The 15,295-nt window shown below is 40.7% G+C and overlaps 1 protein-coding gene across 7 annotated transcripts in view; it reads right to left on the reverse strand.

The window, feature by feature from the left end:
* The window catches only part of DZIP1 (DAZ interacting zinc finger protein 1), a 78,403-nt gene that overhangs the window by 973 nt on the left and 62,135 nt on the right, over nucleotides 1–15,295 (reverse strand). For 5 of the 7 annotated variants that reach the window (XM_049853435.1, XM_049853436.1, XM_049853434.1 and 2 more), the window contains 8 exons: nucleotides 14,049–14,191; nucleotides 12,648–12,810; nucleotides 12,207–12,336; nucleotides 11,946–11,999; nucleotides 10,401–10,594; nucleotides 5,305–5,435; nucleotides 4,408–4,582; nucleotides 76–2,117 (listed from right to left, as the gene is read on the reverse strand). In XM_049853435.1, the coding sequence (XP_049709392.1) occupies nucleotides 2,038–2,117; nucleotides 4,408–4,582; nucleotides 5,305–5,435; nucleotides 10,401–10,594; nucleotides 11,946–11,999; nucleotides 12,207–12,336; nucleotides 12,648–12,810; nucleotides 14,049–14,191 (1,070 nt within the window). In that variant the 3' untranslated portion in view covers nucleotides 76–2,037. Of the gene's footprint in view, nucleotides 1–74; nucleotides 2,118–4,407; nucleotides 4,583–5,304; nucleotides 5,436–10,400; nucleotides 10,595–11,945; nucleotides 12,000–12,206; nucleotides 12,337–12,647; nucleotides 12,811–14,048; nucleotides 14,192–15,295 lie in introns of those variants that run through there. The other 2 variants (XR_007513192.1, XM_049853437.1) reach the window with 2 other exon arrangements.

Below are 15,295 nucleotides of genomic sequence, written 5' to 3' on the forward strand. Positions count from 1 at the left end.
ATCACATTGTTTTCACTGTGGAAAGAAAAGGAAATGGACAAATTTGTTATTAAAAAAAAAGTCTGTAACATTAATACTTGAAATATCTTTTCCACAGATCCAAATTGACTGGAAAATATAAAAAGACAGGCCAGTGTGAGGACAGGGTTGTGTGTGTGTGCTTATGAAAAAATCCATTCAAAGCTGAGCTGGAGAAGATAATTTCAGTGAGGAGAAATATAAGGTAATGGTCTAAAAAAAATGAAGAAGCTGAATCTGTTGTTTTCAGATAAAAAATTATAGCACTAAACAGATAAACTTAAGAATAGGCTTTTATTACTCAGAAATACTAACTTAATTTAAATTTGGGTTTACTCTGTAGAAGCTTATCCCACTTCCCCAACCCTCTGCATTCAGGAATGAAGATGTGGCAGACAGAATTTGAATAGAGAACCTCACGTGAATGTCTTTGGCAACTTTTTAAAAAATAACTCTTAGTTTCTCACATTTTTTGGGTGAGAAGTTATAACAGTAACTATATCTCAAGGTTGTTCTAATTAAGCGAACTAATAATGCCTATTAAGAAAAAAAAAAAAGCCTGGAACCATGCAAGTAGCTCAAGAAGTACCCGCTGCATAAATGGTTGAAGGAGTGATTCCGTGAACCCAGCGGCCCCTGCACCATCTTAGGCATGTGTGTCATTGTTTATCTCTGTCCTACTCTATAGAAATTTGATTTGGTGTTTATGAATACTTTTAGAAACATGCATATAAAGTTAGTATATTTACCTAAACAGCCCCTGTGAGAACCAGGAATAGTTTTTCAAAGGGTAGGGATAGGCCACAAATAAAAAAGATCCTAGAAGGGGAAGAAACAGATAAAGACTTATTCTACCCTTAGTTCAGGATGTTGTATGGCACAGATATGCCAAGGCCAGCTTCTCGTTTAGTACATCCTCTAATAAACGTAACTCGGAAATCAATCTCCAGACACCTTGGTCAGAATCTAATAACTCAGCCACAGTCACGATGATGGAAATGGAGGGCTTTACTTGAGACCTTTGCAAAATAAAGAGAGAGCCAAAACCCAACAAATGTTACTCTTAGTTAAAATGCTACTTTTTTTCGGAAACAGTACAGATAGTACCACAAAGTTTAAAAATGCAAAGACAGTTGATATGAATTTTCTGACCTTTGACAATGTCATTGTTGAAGAACATAACTAAATTAGTTTTGAGGTATTTTATAATATGGATTGGGCATTTTAAAAAGTTTAAAAAAGAAAAAAACTCTACATACACATACGAATTCAATAATGACTCCATCTTTTCTATTCATACTCTGATAAACAAATTGGCATTTAAAATGGCTACATTCTAGTCATAAAATAGCCAAGGTAAAGATTATTCTACTTGAAATACTATTTTAAGTTTTAAAATAATTGTTTTAACAGCAACATGCTTACAATGGCTCAATGCTGGTACCATGACAGTACCTCAGGAAAATGTGTTTAAAATGGGCCTAGCGATACTGTTGAAACTGTAAATTTACTTCTATATGAAAATAACCAGTCTACACTGAAGCTTTCTCACTGATTCCACTAATTCAGTTGTAAAGTTACTAACGGAACTTTCTAACACCTAGAAATTTATAATACGTGACAACTTACATAAGATAGTAGGTATTTTTTAAGAAGCTTTAATAATTCAAGACCTGCTACAAGTTAAAAAAAAAATTCACTTAAAAATTAGTTGGAAAAAACACTTAACACTAGAGTACCATTCTGAAGGAAAAACTTTTTATGACTTCAATGACATGTTATTTTTGAGCAGCAGAAGTCTTAAACACCTTTATCTGCTTTGAAATACTGTTGACAGTTTGTTTTTCAACAATGTATTGATGCCATTAAAGACACCCTTGTTCTCTGAGTCGGCTTCCTTGTTATTGTGAGAGAAATACTGTGGGCCGTGAGCTTAGTCATGTAGGCAGGCTAGTGAAATACTGGGGTTCTGAAATACTGCTGGCTTCTCAAAGAACCTTCTGACATTCAGGATTTAAGTTACACATCTGAGGAGTCACTCCAATCAGTCACAGTTACTAAACTGCTTTTTAACGTGCTTGACTCGTTTTCTTGAAGTCCTGTGGGGGAAGAGAGAGGAGGAAGATGAGAAGGCCCCATGATTAAAGAATTGTACAGCCAAGCCTGTAAAAATCCGTAATTTCGCATTCTAACCTATTACTCTGCCTGAATCTGTTCATTAATCCCTGCTCCGCAGCCCCCGCAAGCTGGGGAGGCTTTCACAGTAAGGAGTGGCTATAAAATCTGGCCAAGGAGCAGCCACATCTCTAGGACGCCATCATGGGCAGGACTCTACAGCCTACACGTGCCTGGTGGCAAGTGCCACATCCTGCTTCTTGCTCCTTCCCCAGAACTCAGCACAGGGCCTGGATGTTGAATGTGCTCAACCCAATTTGTTGTTCTCATTACTGACTGTGAAAGGAGAGGAGAATAAAATTGACTGGCCAAGGAGGGATGAAGTGCTTATAGATTTTGTAGGGTGGGTTGACTTAAACATGAAGCTCAGTAGCAATTGCCATGATTGTGAGCCACCAAAAGGGTGCTGTGTGTAGTATCCCCCTTGAGTTTGTCTCTAGGAACGGTTCCTTTGAGGGGCACCGGGTCCTGGCACTGGGGGAGGAGACATGTCCTCGGGGCATGCTCTTGGCCCAGTGCACTGACAAAGTCAACGTAATGTAAACGTGGTTTTTTGGTTTTCAGACTATTAGGATCAACCTTTAGACCCAGCACAAACAACTTAATGATGGTTACGGAACAGAAGGTAAATGTCATGGTTTGGCAATGTGCGTGTAAAGGCCAGCCCACACGCTGCTGGGGGAAGTGGAGGGAGAGCCAGGAATGGCTTCACCTACAAATAGGGCAGGCGGCAAGAGATGCCACCGAAATGGAGAGAGCAGACACACACAGACTTACACGCATTAATTTAAAATTCCACAGAGAGGTATGGAAGCAGTGAAGAGGGGTAATGAGAGGTGTAGCGGGTGGTGAAAATGAACCAAATCCTCATCTATCTTAGCAGGGCACCAGTGGATGATGTCTAACATTCATGAATCAAGGAACAGTGGTATAAGCACATCACTCAGAAACACGGAGGTGCCCACCAGAGGCACTACCATATTTTTACACAAATAACGCGCCTTCTACATCTGTTTGCCAACCACACGCTCCCCTGCAAAGTATTTTCATAAGCACTGCTATGCCAATTTTTTTTGCACGTTGCTGTAAAAAAAAAAAAAAAAGCTTTAGTGCACTTACAAGAACACCTGTGGTAGGGGGAGGGTGCGGCTGGCAAACAAAAATAGATGTGCGTTATTTCTGTAAAATACAGTGGTGAGAGAGGGCACAGAGCAGCCCTTCTGTTCAACTTGACCTTTGCCATGTGCAAGAAGTACTTTGATCAAAATATAAACTACATATACTTTTATATAAAAAATTAAATGTATTAAGAATTAAGTTTCTATACTTATCCAGGCTCTATACTAGGTAGAAGGTGCCCTGGTGGCATGACAGTTAAACACTCAGCTGCTAACCAACAGGTCAGCTATTCAAACCCACCCAGTGGCTCTGTGGGAAAAAGACTTGGTGATCTGCTCCCATAAAGATTACAGCCTAGGAAACCCTATGGGGCAGTTCTACTCCTTTCTACAGGGTCACTATGAGTCAGAACCGATTCAATGGCACCTAATAGCACCACCACACTAGGTGGATGGCAACCATTTGAACTAATTGTTTCATTTGTAATTAATCTCACTGGCTACCACGCTACAAGGAAAACCTTCCTCAGAAAGATAAGAAAATATTCAATATGTAAACAAATTAATACGTGAAAACCATAAGAAGAATGGTCTCATTCAAGAACAAGATCAGGTATTTTCATTGCTTTGGGGCACCGACGTAAATAGAATATGTGTATGGACATTTTCGAAAATAGAACAAGAACATTTGTAATGAATAAGGATTAAGCTTAACATGAAGTAAAAACACTTAGTAAATCTATGAAAGTAAGTTGTACATAATTTGGTACTTATTTTAAAATAACATGAAGGCACCAAGCTCTTTGTTACGCCAATAGTGCTTTTGTCTAATGATATGTTAACGTAGCTGAAGTATGTATTTATAAAGATAAAATGCAAATAACTGGAAGATGGACTGAGCTTCTACTAGACACTAAAGCAGTGAAGGAGCCCTGGTGGCGTAGTGGTTAAGATTTCGATTGCTAACCAAAAGGTCAGCAGTTCAAATCCACCAGCCACTCCTTGGAAACCCTATGGGGCAGTTTTACTCTGTCCTATAGAGTCACTATGTGTTGGAACTGACTCGATGGCACTTAACAACAACAAAATAGCCAACCTTCTCCCTTTGGCCCGTTCAGATTAGATGCACCCCAGGCACTTGCAACGTGGGTAGAATTCGGTTCATTCTTCACAACTGGAGGTTCTTTCTGGTCTTTTTCGATTCTTTTCCCCAAAGATTTTTCTTCCTCTAAAGACGATATATCCCAGTCATCATCATCCACATCTGCACACTAAAAGAACAACATGGGAAATAATGTTTCTTACAAGAAGAGCACCTGTTAGAAGCCACAATGATCTTGCTGGTTAGAGGGAATGATAAGGAAAGAAGCTGGGATCCTCAGAGGATTCCAAATCTGGTCAGTCCGCGGGCGACAACAAAGTGGTACAGAAGGCCGTGTTTTGAAAGCCGGGGGAACTACCTCTTTTTCTTTCCTTGCCATGGAAATGGATGTTTCCTACTCCACCGGTTACGAATTTAGAAAATTCCAAAACCACTACGTTTTACCTGTATGAAACGGAAAGGTAAGGGTGCTCCCCAAGCAGAAGCTGGGCTGGCTCTGGGGCTCTTTGACCTCTGTGATAATGGAAGATCTGCCAACAGGATAAATCACAAAAAACCAAAACCAAACCTGTTGCTGCCGAGTCAACTGCAACTCATAGCAACCCTACAGGACAGAGCAGAACCGCCCCATAGGTCTTCCAAGGAGTGGCCCATGGATCCAAACTGCCGTATATACATACATACGAAGCAGTATCATGAGTTGTGGCTTCAGTCTCTTTGATGGAACGAGAAAAAGTGCAATACTAAAAACATTAGGTAAAAATCTCACCCTCAGCCATATTAAATATTTAAATTTGTTTTTCATCCCACTATAAAAAATACAACTCTTAAAACGCATCCATCAAATGATGAATTTATCCATGGACATTTAGCAAATAAAAGTGATCTTACCTTTAGTTCCTCTTGCGGTTCTTTTTTGATGAATGCTTCGGCAACGTTAATTCCACCAAATGGTTTATTAACATTTCTGTGATTTGACACCGTCTTCTCAACTTTTTCAGTTAGGGTTTTAACGGAAGTTCCTAAAGGACAATAAAAATTAGTCAGTTAAGGTTTTTTTAAAAATAGTACCTATCTTCAGTTCTAAAATAGCCTTAACAGCCAACTTTGAAAGAGTCTAAACTTTGCAAATAATTATGTATTATTACAATAAAATCAACTGACATATTTTGGGGTTGAAACAAAGTTACACTACACACTTATGCTTCCTTAAAAATCATAATCTTGACCACAACTACCACAGCTTCCACCAGACTGAGTCCAGTACAACCGGGCACTGCCCAGCTACCACCACCAACCGCTCTGATAAAGATCACAATAAAGGGTCCCTGATAGGGCTGGAGAAAAACGTAGAACAAAATTCCAACTCACAAAAAAAGACCAGATTTACTGGTCTGAGAGAGACTGGAGAAACCCCAAGAATATGCCCCCTGGATACCCTTTTAGCTCAGTACTGAAGTCACTCCTGAGGGTCACCCTTCAGCCAAAGACTAGACAGGCCCATAAAACAAAATAAGACTAAAGAGATACACCAGCCCAGGAAGAAGGACTAGAAGGCAGGAGGGGACAGGAAAGCTGGTAACAGGGAACCCAAGGTCAAGAAGGGAGAGTGCTGACATGTCGCAGGGTTGGCAACCAATGTGACAAAACAAGTGTATTGTTTAATGAGAAACTAATTTGCTCTGTAAACGTTCATTTAAAGTACAATAAAAAAAAAAAGTCATAACCCTTCAGACTTGGAGCTATGAACGTTTTATTTTAAATCAAAGAAGAATGGCCTCATTCAAGTATGTGATCAGAAACTTTCATTTCACTGGGGAAACCTGCATGAGTAGAATATTCATGTATTTCTAAAAACAGCATTTATTGTTTTTAAATGAATTACTTACACTTTACGGAATTACACAAATACATGGTATATTAAATTACATAAAATACAGTAAATTAATTACATCCAGTATGTTTAAAAAACCTAATTTAAAAATTGCATTAAGCAGAATTTCTTTTAAAATCACCCTTTGGCCCTACTTCTCTCAAGCAAATCATTGGCACAGTCACAAACCTGGGCCTTGTCTTCCTTTAGAATTCTCCCATCTCCAAAAGGCAGTACAGTGTATTAAAGCAGTCATTCTTAGGCACCCAGGCATCTCCATCTGTGGTCAGCACAGAGGGGAGGCTCTTGGACTCACTCACGTGTGGAAATTGTTCATCCGCCTCTCCCACACACACATTCAGACACAAACCCCTCAGACACCTCTTGCATCTTGGCATCTGAGCATCAGCAGTGCAGCTTGCTTTGTGGGGAGCTGACCCAGGGAAGGAGCTGGTGCAGGTCCTGGAAGTCAGCTCAGGACCATTTGGGAAGGAGATTTTCTAGTCTTGTGACCTGGAGAGAGTGATCTGGACAGGGGATGGCAAGCTAGGGCACCAGGGTCAAAACCCGCCCACAATCTGTTTTTTTGGATAAGGAAGACCAAAGAAAATCGACGATGCCTTTGAATTACGGTGTTGGAGAAGAATACTGAATATACCATGGGCTGCCAGAAGAACGAACAAATCTGTCTTGGAAAAAGTACAGCCAGAATGTTCCTTAAAAACGAGGATGGCGAGACTTTGTCTCATGTACTTTGGACAGGTTATCAGGAGGGACCAGTCCCTGGAAAAGGACATCATGCTTGGTAAAGTAGAGGGTCAGTGAAATAGAGGAAGACTCTCAAAGAGATGGAATAGATACAGTGGCTGCAACAATAGACCACTATGAGGATGGCACAGGACCAGGCAGTGGTTTGTTCTGTTGTACACAGGGTTGCTATTAGTCAGAATTGACTCAACAGCATCTCACAACAACAACAACATCTATTTCTGTAAATGAAGTTTTACTGGAACATGGCCATACCCTGTCATCTGCGTACGGTCTATGGCTGCTTTTCCACAATGATGGAGTTGAATAGTTGTGACAGAGATGATATTGCCCACAAAGCTAACACATCTGCTATGTGGTCCTTTCCAGAGGAAGTTTTGCCAACCCTGATCCAGATGGAGCGGTGGGCATGGGCACGTCCTGTTGAAGCCACGGACTCCCCGCCCCCCGAGAGCGAGCAGCATAGGCTGAGGACCACAGAGGTGCCCTATGAAGTGCAAGCCAGAGGCCCCTCTTACCTGGGTCACAGGGAGGTATTGTGTAAGTGTTGCCCTTGCTCTGCATTGCTGCTTTCCATTTCCCCACCTTCCTCATTAAAAACACCCATCTTTGAATCTCACATCATCAAACTATACCCTATTTATTGAAAAAAGTCAATGTCATGGATTGAACTGTGTCCCACCAAAATATGTTTATCAATTTGGCTAAGCCATGGTTCCCAGTATTGTATGACTGTCCACCATTTTGTCACGTGACGTGATTTTCCTATGTGTTATAAATCCTATCTCTATGATGTTGATGAGATGGGATTAGCGGCAGTTATGCTAATGAGGCAGGACTCAATTTACAAGACTGGGTTGTGTCTTGAGTCAATTTCTTTTGAGATATAAAAGAAAGAAGTGAGCAGAGAGACGGGGGACCTCATACCACCAAGGAAGAAGCACTGGGAGCATAGTGCATCCTTTGGACCCAAGGTTCCTGAGCTGAGAAGCTCCCAGACCAGCGGAAGATTGATGACAAGGACCTTCCTCCAGAGCCAACAGAAAAAGAATGCCTTCCCTTGGAGCCGACACCCTGAATTTGGACTTGGAGCCTAATAACTAGACTGTGAGGGAATTTATCTTTGTTAAAGCCATCCACTTGTGGTATTTCTGTTATAAAAATACTACATAACTAAGACCGTAAACTATGGGCCCAAAGTCATGGCCACCATTCCTGGTTCACAGTCACACCCTCCAACCTTATTTCTGTCATAATTCTTCCTAGTTCATTGAGAAAACAAAAGCAATAGGACGAAAACTTCCCCCAGCTCCTGTATGATCATGTCTCCCTCTCTGCTGGCCCTTCATCAAAGAATGCTCCTGTGTCTCCCACCTTAAAATGTAAGTTGCAACCACTGCCCCATCCACCACTGCCTCTTCTCTCTTTCTGTCACAGAAGCTTCTAGAACAGGCCATCCCTAATTTCTGTCTCTAGTTCCTCCATTTCCATCCCACTGCTCTACTGAAACGGCTTTGCCAAATCTAACAGCACTTCTCAGTCCTCACCTTTAGCCACTTACAACCTCGCTGACCATTATCCTCTCCATGATAACTCCTTGGCCTGTGTTTCCTCCTACATCTGTGGCTACTCCGTTGTATTCTTCTTCAGTGTTGTAGTTACTGGGGGCTCTGTCCCCAGGCCCTTGAACAACCTCTTGCAGAGCAATGCCATCCTGGTTCTACAGCTCTAATTACTCTCTACAAGCTGGCGACTCTCAATCTATGTCTCTAGTCCAGTGCTCTCTCTCAAGGTCCTGATCCATTGGCCTACTGCCTTTTGGATCTCCCCCCTTAGATAACTCAAAAGCATCTTAAATTCAACACATCCAAAACCAGTGTCTCCTCGGCTCACCAAATGGCACCACCATGTACCCTAGTGTCCAAGAAAGAAATTTCAGGGTCACTCCTCCCTCCTGTGTCCCTCAAATCTAATCATTCATTGAGCCCCAACAACACTGCCTCATCAAGTGTCCAGGCCACAATTATCTCCCTTCAGACTCATGGTGACAAGTTCCCATCAGGGCTTCCTAACTCCAGTGCAAGGTTCTTTCAATCCATTCTCTTCACAAATCTGATCATGTTTTTCCCTTGCTTAGAACTCTTCAATGACTTGTTAGGATAAAGTACTATCACGTTAACACAGTCTCAATCTAGTCCTTGCTTATGTCTCTAGTCTCACTTCATGCTCTAGCCATACTCAACTTCTTTGATCTTACAAATAAGCTAGGTTTGCTCTCTTCCCCTCCTAGACCTTCCCTGCTGGCTTGGTGAGAAGACAGACTAGACAGAAACAGGGAGATTAGAAAACTATTTCAACAGTCCAGGATAGAGGGAATGAAGATATGAACTAGGTCAGAGACAGGAAGACTGAAAGGAAGGGATGCTTGCAAGAGAACAGGTGAGAGAAAAGATTATGTGCGTGTCCCCTTTATTACAAACCTGAGCACCTTGGCTAAGTTCAAGAGTGCTGCAGGAAGGTGCTGACTTAGGTTAGGCTCTTTGTCACCTGTTTGCCCCCAAATTCCATGCTGTATCTCAGTCATCCGCGATACCCTTGCTACTCAATGGCCCCTTAGAATGCTACAATGTCAGGGCACCAGGGGAGATAACGTTCAGAGATCAATAGTTAACAATAGCTAAAGAATTAGTTTACAACCTACCAACACTCACACTTCTTGTTTAAGAGGAAAAAAAAAAAAAAACCCATTGCCATGGATTCCGATTCATAGCGACCTTATTGGACAGAGTAGCATTGCCCCATAGGGTCTCCAAGACTGTAAATCTTTATGGAAGCAGACTGCCACATCTTTCTCCCACAAAGCAGCTGGTGAGTTCAAACTGCCAACCTTTGGGTTAGCAGCCAGCTCCTTACCCCTGCACTGCCAGGGCTCCTTCATGTTTAAGAGAATCATTTAAAAAACATGAACTAAGGATGTCATATATTTAATTTTTCTTCCAGAAGGAAAAAAAAATTTTTATGAATTATTTCATCCACCTTTGTAATGCGAAATCAAAGTTTCTCAAAAGTGGCACTGGCTGACATTTTGGGCCAGATAATTCTTTGCTATGGGGGACTGTTTCGTGCATTGTAGCCTGTTGAGCAGCATTCCTGGTCTCTACCCACTAGATGCCAGTAGCACCCTCCCTGTCGTGACAGCTTCGATTACTCTCTATAGGCTGGTGACGCTCAAATCCATGTCTCTAAAAAAAAATTGCCAAATGCTCTATGGGGGGCCAGATCACACCGTCGAGAACCACTATCCTACATAAAGTTTCCAAAGTGATTTTCAATGAAAAAAGATCACCTGCAGGCTTGGGAGAGGCATCAGAATCCTCGTTTTCACTTTCCTCAGTCCAGTCGGTGTCACTCTTGGCAGCGTTCTTTCCAAAGCTACACTTGTTGCTCTTAGATGGCTGTGCAGGAAGTAAGTCTGGGGACGTGTACGCCTGTATGAGGTGGTCATCCTCCAATTCCTCCTCAGAGCTAAAAGGAGGCGTCCTAAACAAACCAAAACAGGTGGCGCTGTTTTTGTAAGTTTCAGAATTTACTAACTATGCCTCATCAGGTGGTCAGAGCTTTCTCAGATAATCCCCACAGAGTACGGCAAACAAACAGCTGCATGACCGGGGGTAAGACGGGGCTCGGTCCAGGCAGTACCCCAGCTCTGCCAACCATGTGGTGTGCTTATCAAAATGTACTGAAGTCACAACATTTCTCCTCTAATTCCACATGTACATATCCTTATTATCCTTGGTTTTCACACACTGAAGAAAAACATTTCTCAATGGAAGAAAAACACTTTCCTCAATAAAACTAGTCCACTTTTTAAAAGACTATTGTTACTTATAACTCACCTTTATACTCCATCTTACAAAGAACTTCTATAGACATACAATCTGATTTGACTTTTTTCAATGATGAGGTAGGATATGTACTATCACCACATTTAAAAACACACAGAAGTCTATAGGCGTATTCATTCATTTAATAAATAGTTACGGGGCACTTAAGTGCCAGTCATTTAAATTCCGAGACAATTAAGTACATGGAAAGTGCTTTTAAAGGGTAAATCACTACTTATAATATCTCTACTATACAATGCCTCGATGAAGAAGTATTTGTGGCATCAGTATCTCCAGAATAAGGCAGAGATGATGACATTTAATCGTGATAAAATTAATTTTTCTTCATAATTATTAACAATACTGTACCTACAATTTATTGAGTACCCACTAAGTGCCAGGCACTGAGCCAAGCCCTTTTCATATACTCTCATTCAGTTTCTAGAAGTATCCTGTGAAAAAAAGCAGTATTATCCCCATATTACAAATAAGAAAACTGAGGCTTAAAACAGGTGAGCAACAAAATTAATGGCACGCAGTTAAGTGAGTGACTGAGCTAAAATTCTTAGTATCCTAAGAGACCCTAGGAGAGTAAGGTCCAGGGTCATTACCAACTTCCACAAGGACTTAGAACACTAAAGTAGTAACTGGGATAAACCTACGTTATCATGGATCCAGCCTTTAAAACCTGACATCATTCATTTAACTTAAACGTGAGAAATTACTGGACTCTCAGGGCAGAGGCACAGAGATGATGCAGGTGTGTGATCTCGCTGCCTGATGTGGTTACTGATGAGTGTTACTGCCTTAATAACTGATACGGAAACAAAGGTGTGTCAAAGAGCGTGACACAAAGTAGGAAATTGCAAATTTTATGACATTTAATAACTATAGCTTTAGCTAACCACAACAAGCATGCTGATTTACAGTGAAAGAAATGTTCAGTGCAAAGAATTTTTTTTTTTTTTTTTTTTAATGACTTTCCTTTCCCCTCCCCAAGTACTCACGTAATAGCTGGAGGCTTTCTGGAAAAATGATCTTCTACAATCTTTTTCCTAATTCTAAAAAACAACAGAAAAACATTTCTAAACTGTCTGAGTGAAGGATACAACTTAACATAAATTTCTGTGTAACTGGTAATCTTTGCTTCTGATGTGTGTTAATGAGGGAGGGCAGCAGCAAAGATCCACCGGTGTCAGTGAGAGGGTGGGAGGGATTGCCGGTGGGTCAAGCATCAATAAGAGGCTTTTAGGGCTGAAAATACTCACTTTGGAACAGGTGTCTTATCGGTGAAAACAGGTCTTTGTCTAACCAAATGTCTGCTTTTCGGAGGAAGCTGTACCGCTTTGGGGATTTCTCCAGTTGAAAAGGAGTCCATTGGAGAGACACCGTACTTATCTGTGAAAGCAGTGTCATTCCTGAGTCCCCACCGCCTTTGTGATCAGTAAACCAGAAGCAAAAGGAAATCACATAATACTGTCTACACTGCTGTTGAAACAAACAAGTCTCTAGAGTTTAGGCTTTTAAATAAATAAATAAATATGCAAAAAGAAAATCAAGATCCAATATATTTAATCGTTCTAACAGTAAGGGAGTGGCCAATGAAGCACAACCCACTTTTTATATGAATCATTTAACATTTTGAACGGGTTGCTGAACTGCACTCTCATCTGCAGAGATGAAACAGATGTTGGAACAGGCTTGCTTACCTGAGGACAGTAAAGTTCTCTCCTCAATTTTACAGCTGACCTTATGTTCCAGGAATTCCCGGATTTGCTGAATGTTAGGCATTTCTCTCTCTCTCTCGTGTCTTGCCAGTTCCACGGATCTCAGCACTCTAGTCAGGTGATCACTTGGAATACCACGTAGGTCCTGAAGAAATAAAATGTTAACTTACTCCAATATCCTGAGTCATTTTTCACTTCATGGCACATGTCAGCATGAACTGTGCCAGCAGGTCAGTCCATCCTCCCTGAGTTCCAGCTACCTGGAAGGGGCAGGAAGCCCCAACACCTAACACACTGTCCTGGGCCAAAAGAAGCTCAGTGAGTTGGACACATAAGGCATGTGTGTGACCGTGTATGACGAGTTAGCCAACAAGGCAAGGCCATGTGTGATAAGGACTGAATAAGTCCACCGGGGCTAGAGGCATTCCAAGGAGAGAGGCCACAGGAGGCTCCAGTGGTCACAGAAGGCTTAAGGGGGAGGCTAAAGCTGTGCCCTGAAGGCTGAGTGGGGTCCATCAAGTAGAAATAAGGCACTATTTCCAGATGGGTAGGGGCACCTTGTCCCTGGGTGGCACAAACGGTATGCACTTATCTACCAACCCAAAGGTTGGCAGTTCAAACCCACCTAGCTACACTACAGAAAAAAGTCCTGGCAATGTGCTTCCATAAAGATTACAGCCAAGAAACCTCTATGGAGCACAGTTCTACTCTCTTAACATGTGGGGTAGCCATGAGTCGGAAAGACCCTACAACAATGAGTTTAGAGGTACCTTGTCGGAAAGGTGAGGAGCAGAAATAGTCATGTCCAGTGGGTTAATGTAACAAAGGACCAGGTGATGAGATGCCAATAAACAACGCAGTGAGTGTCACTGAACTGTACATGTGAAGATGGTTGAAATATCAAATGTTTTGTTACATATTATATATTAACCACAATTTAAAAAAAAAAGGTAAAAAAGCAAAGAGTCTATATGGAATCTGATACACTGAAATTATTCAATCTGGGAACAACATGAAATACAATTTTGGGTTAATATCTATAGGCAGCATTTCAACTGCCTGGATACAAATCCTGGATCCTTCATCACTAGCTGCTTGATTTAAAGTCAGTTACTTAACCTCTCTGTCCATGGAGATACTAACAGTACTTATCTCCAAAGATTTTTTTCGAGTTTCAGCTGCGTTAATATTTTCAAAGTTCTTAGGAAGGTGCCTGGCACACAGTGAATATTATCTAAGTATGTGATCAATAAATCATGTCATATTAACCTCTGGTCTCCAAAGGTGACCACAACTGAGAAGCCTTCTCTTCTCTGAGCACTTTTTACTTGCAAGACAAAATAAAGCAAAACTAGCAAGTATTCCAAAAATGAATGAACTTACTGCATTAATCCCCAGGGTTTCCAGTTTCTCCACCAAGCTCTGCTCTAAAATTGTTCTTATCTCCTTGGTGAGGGAAGGATTATTCTTCAAGGCTTTCCTTAAATGTATCTTGTTGTTATTTAATTTCTGCTCATTCTCTCTTCCTGAAATAAGGGGGTTAGGGAGAAATATGCTAAAAATGAATTTTAAGAAACACTACTTAAAGCCCTCTAAACAGATGACAGTAAAATACAACTCTTAAATATCATTAAGCATCTGTAACCTTCATAGTCATTCAACACAATACACAGCAGTTAAGTATAACAGCTTTTTAAACCATCTTAAGTCCACTTCAAATATTCAGTGTTTTTATAGACTCTTTCCCATCATTTAATTGAATCACAGCTATATAAATAACACAAGAAATACATGCATCTACAGAAGCATAATGGAAAAAACTTTATTTGGAAAGTTTAATCACTGAATATATTTCACTACTTCCTGAAGAATTCATCTCTCCTAAGTCCAGTTAACATTTATATATCATTTTATACAGAAAAAGTCCAATTCATTTTATATAATACATTTAGTAGACGTTCATGTAAAATTTCAAAATATAAAAATTGTTACCCCCCTCAAAATATTTTACCAAAATGAAAAGAGGTCAAAGAAAGTCTTTAAAAAAAAGTATATTTTGTTCAAAACAATGTATATTTAAACACAAAAAATAACAGGCCACATTCTCCTCAGTTTTCCTTCCCCACCCAAAAAATGTCTAGTTCAAGAGAATTTAGAGGAGGGTATGATCTCATGAACTTTGAAGGGCTGAGTTTTTCTGTCAAGGGGAACTGGGGGCCACAGCCTTCAGTATGGATTACACCTCAGCATAAAGAAAACAAAAATCCTCACAACTGGACGGATAAGCAACATCATGATAAACGGAGAAAAGATTGAAGTCGTCAAGGATTTCATTTTACTTGGATCCGCAATCAACATCCACGGAAGCAGTAGTCAAGAAATCAATCAATGTATCACACTGGGCAAATCTGCTTCAAAAGACCTCTTTCAAGTGTTAAAATCCAAAAATGAACTTTAAGGACTAAGGTGTGCCTAACCCAAGCCATGGTATTTTCAATCACCTCATATGCATGCGAAAGCTGGACAATGAATAAGGAAGATGGAAGAAGATCTGATGTCTTTGAATTATGGTGTTGGCAAAGAATAGTGAATATACCATGGACTTCCAGAAGAATGAACAAATCTGTTTG

This window comes from Elephas maximus, chromosome 14 (genome assembly GCF_024166365.1).
Source record: "Elephas maximus indicus isolate mEleMax1 chromosome 14, mEleMax1 primary haplotype, whole genome shotgun sequence".
NCBI lineage: Eukaryota > Metazoa > Chordata > Mammalia > Proboscidea > Elephantidae > Elephas > Elephas maximus.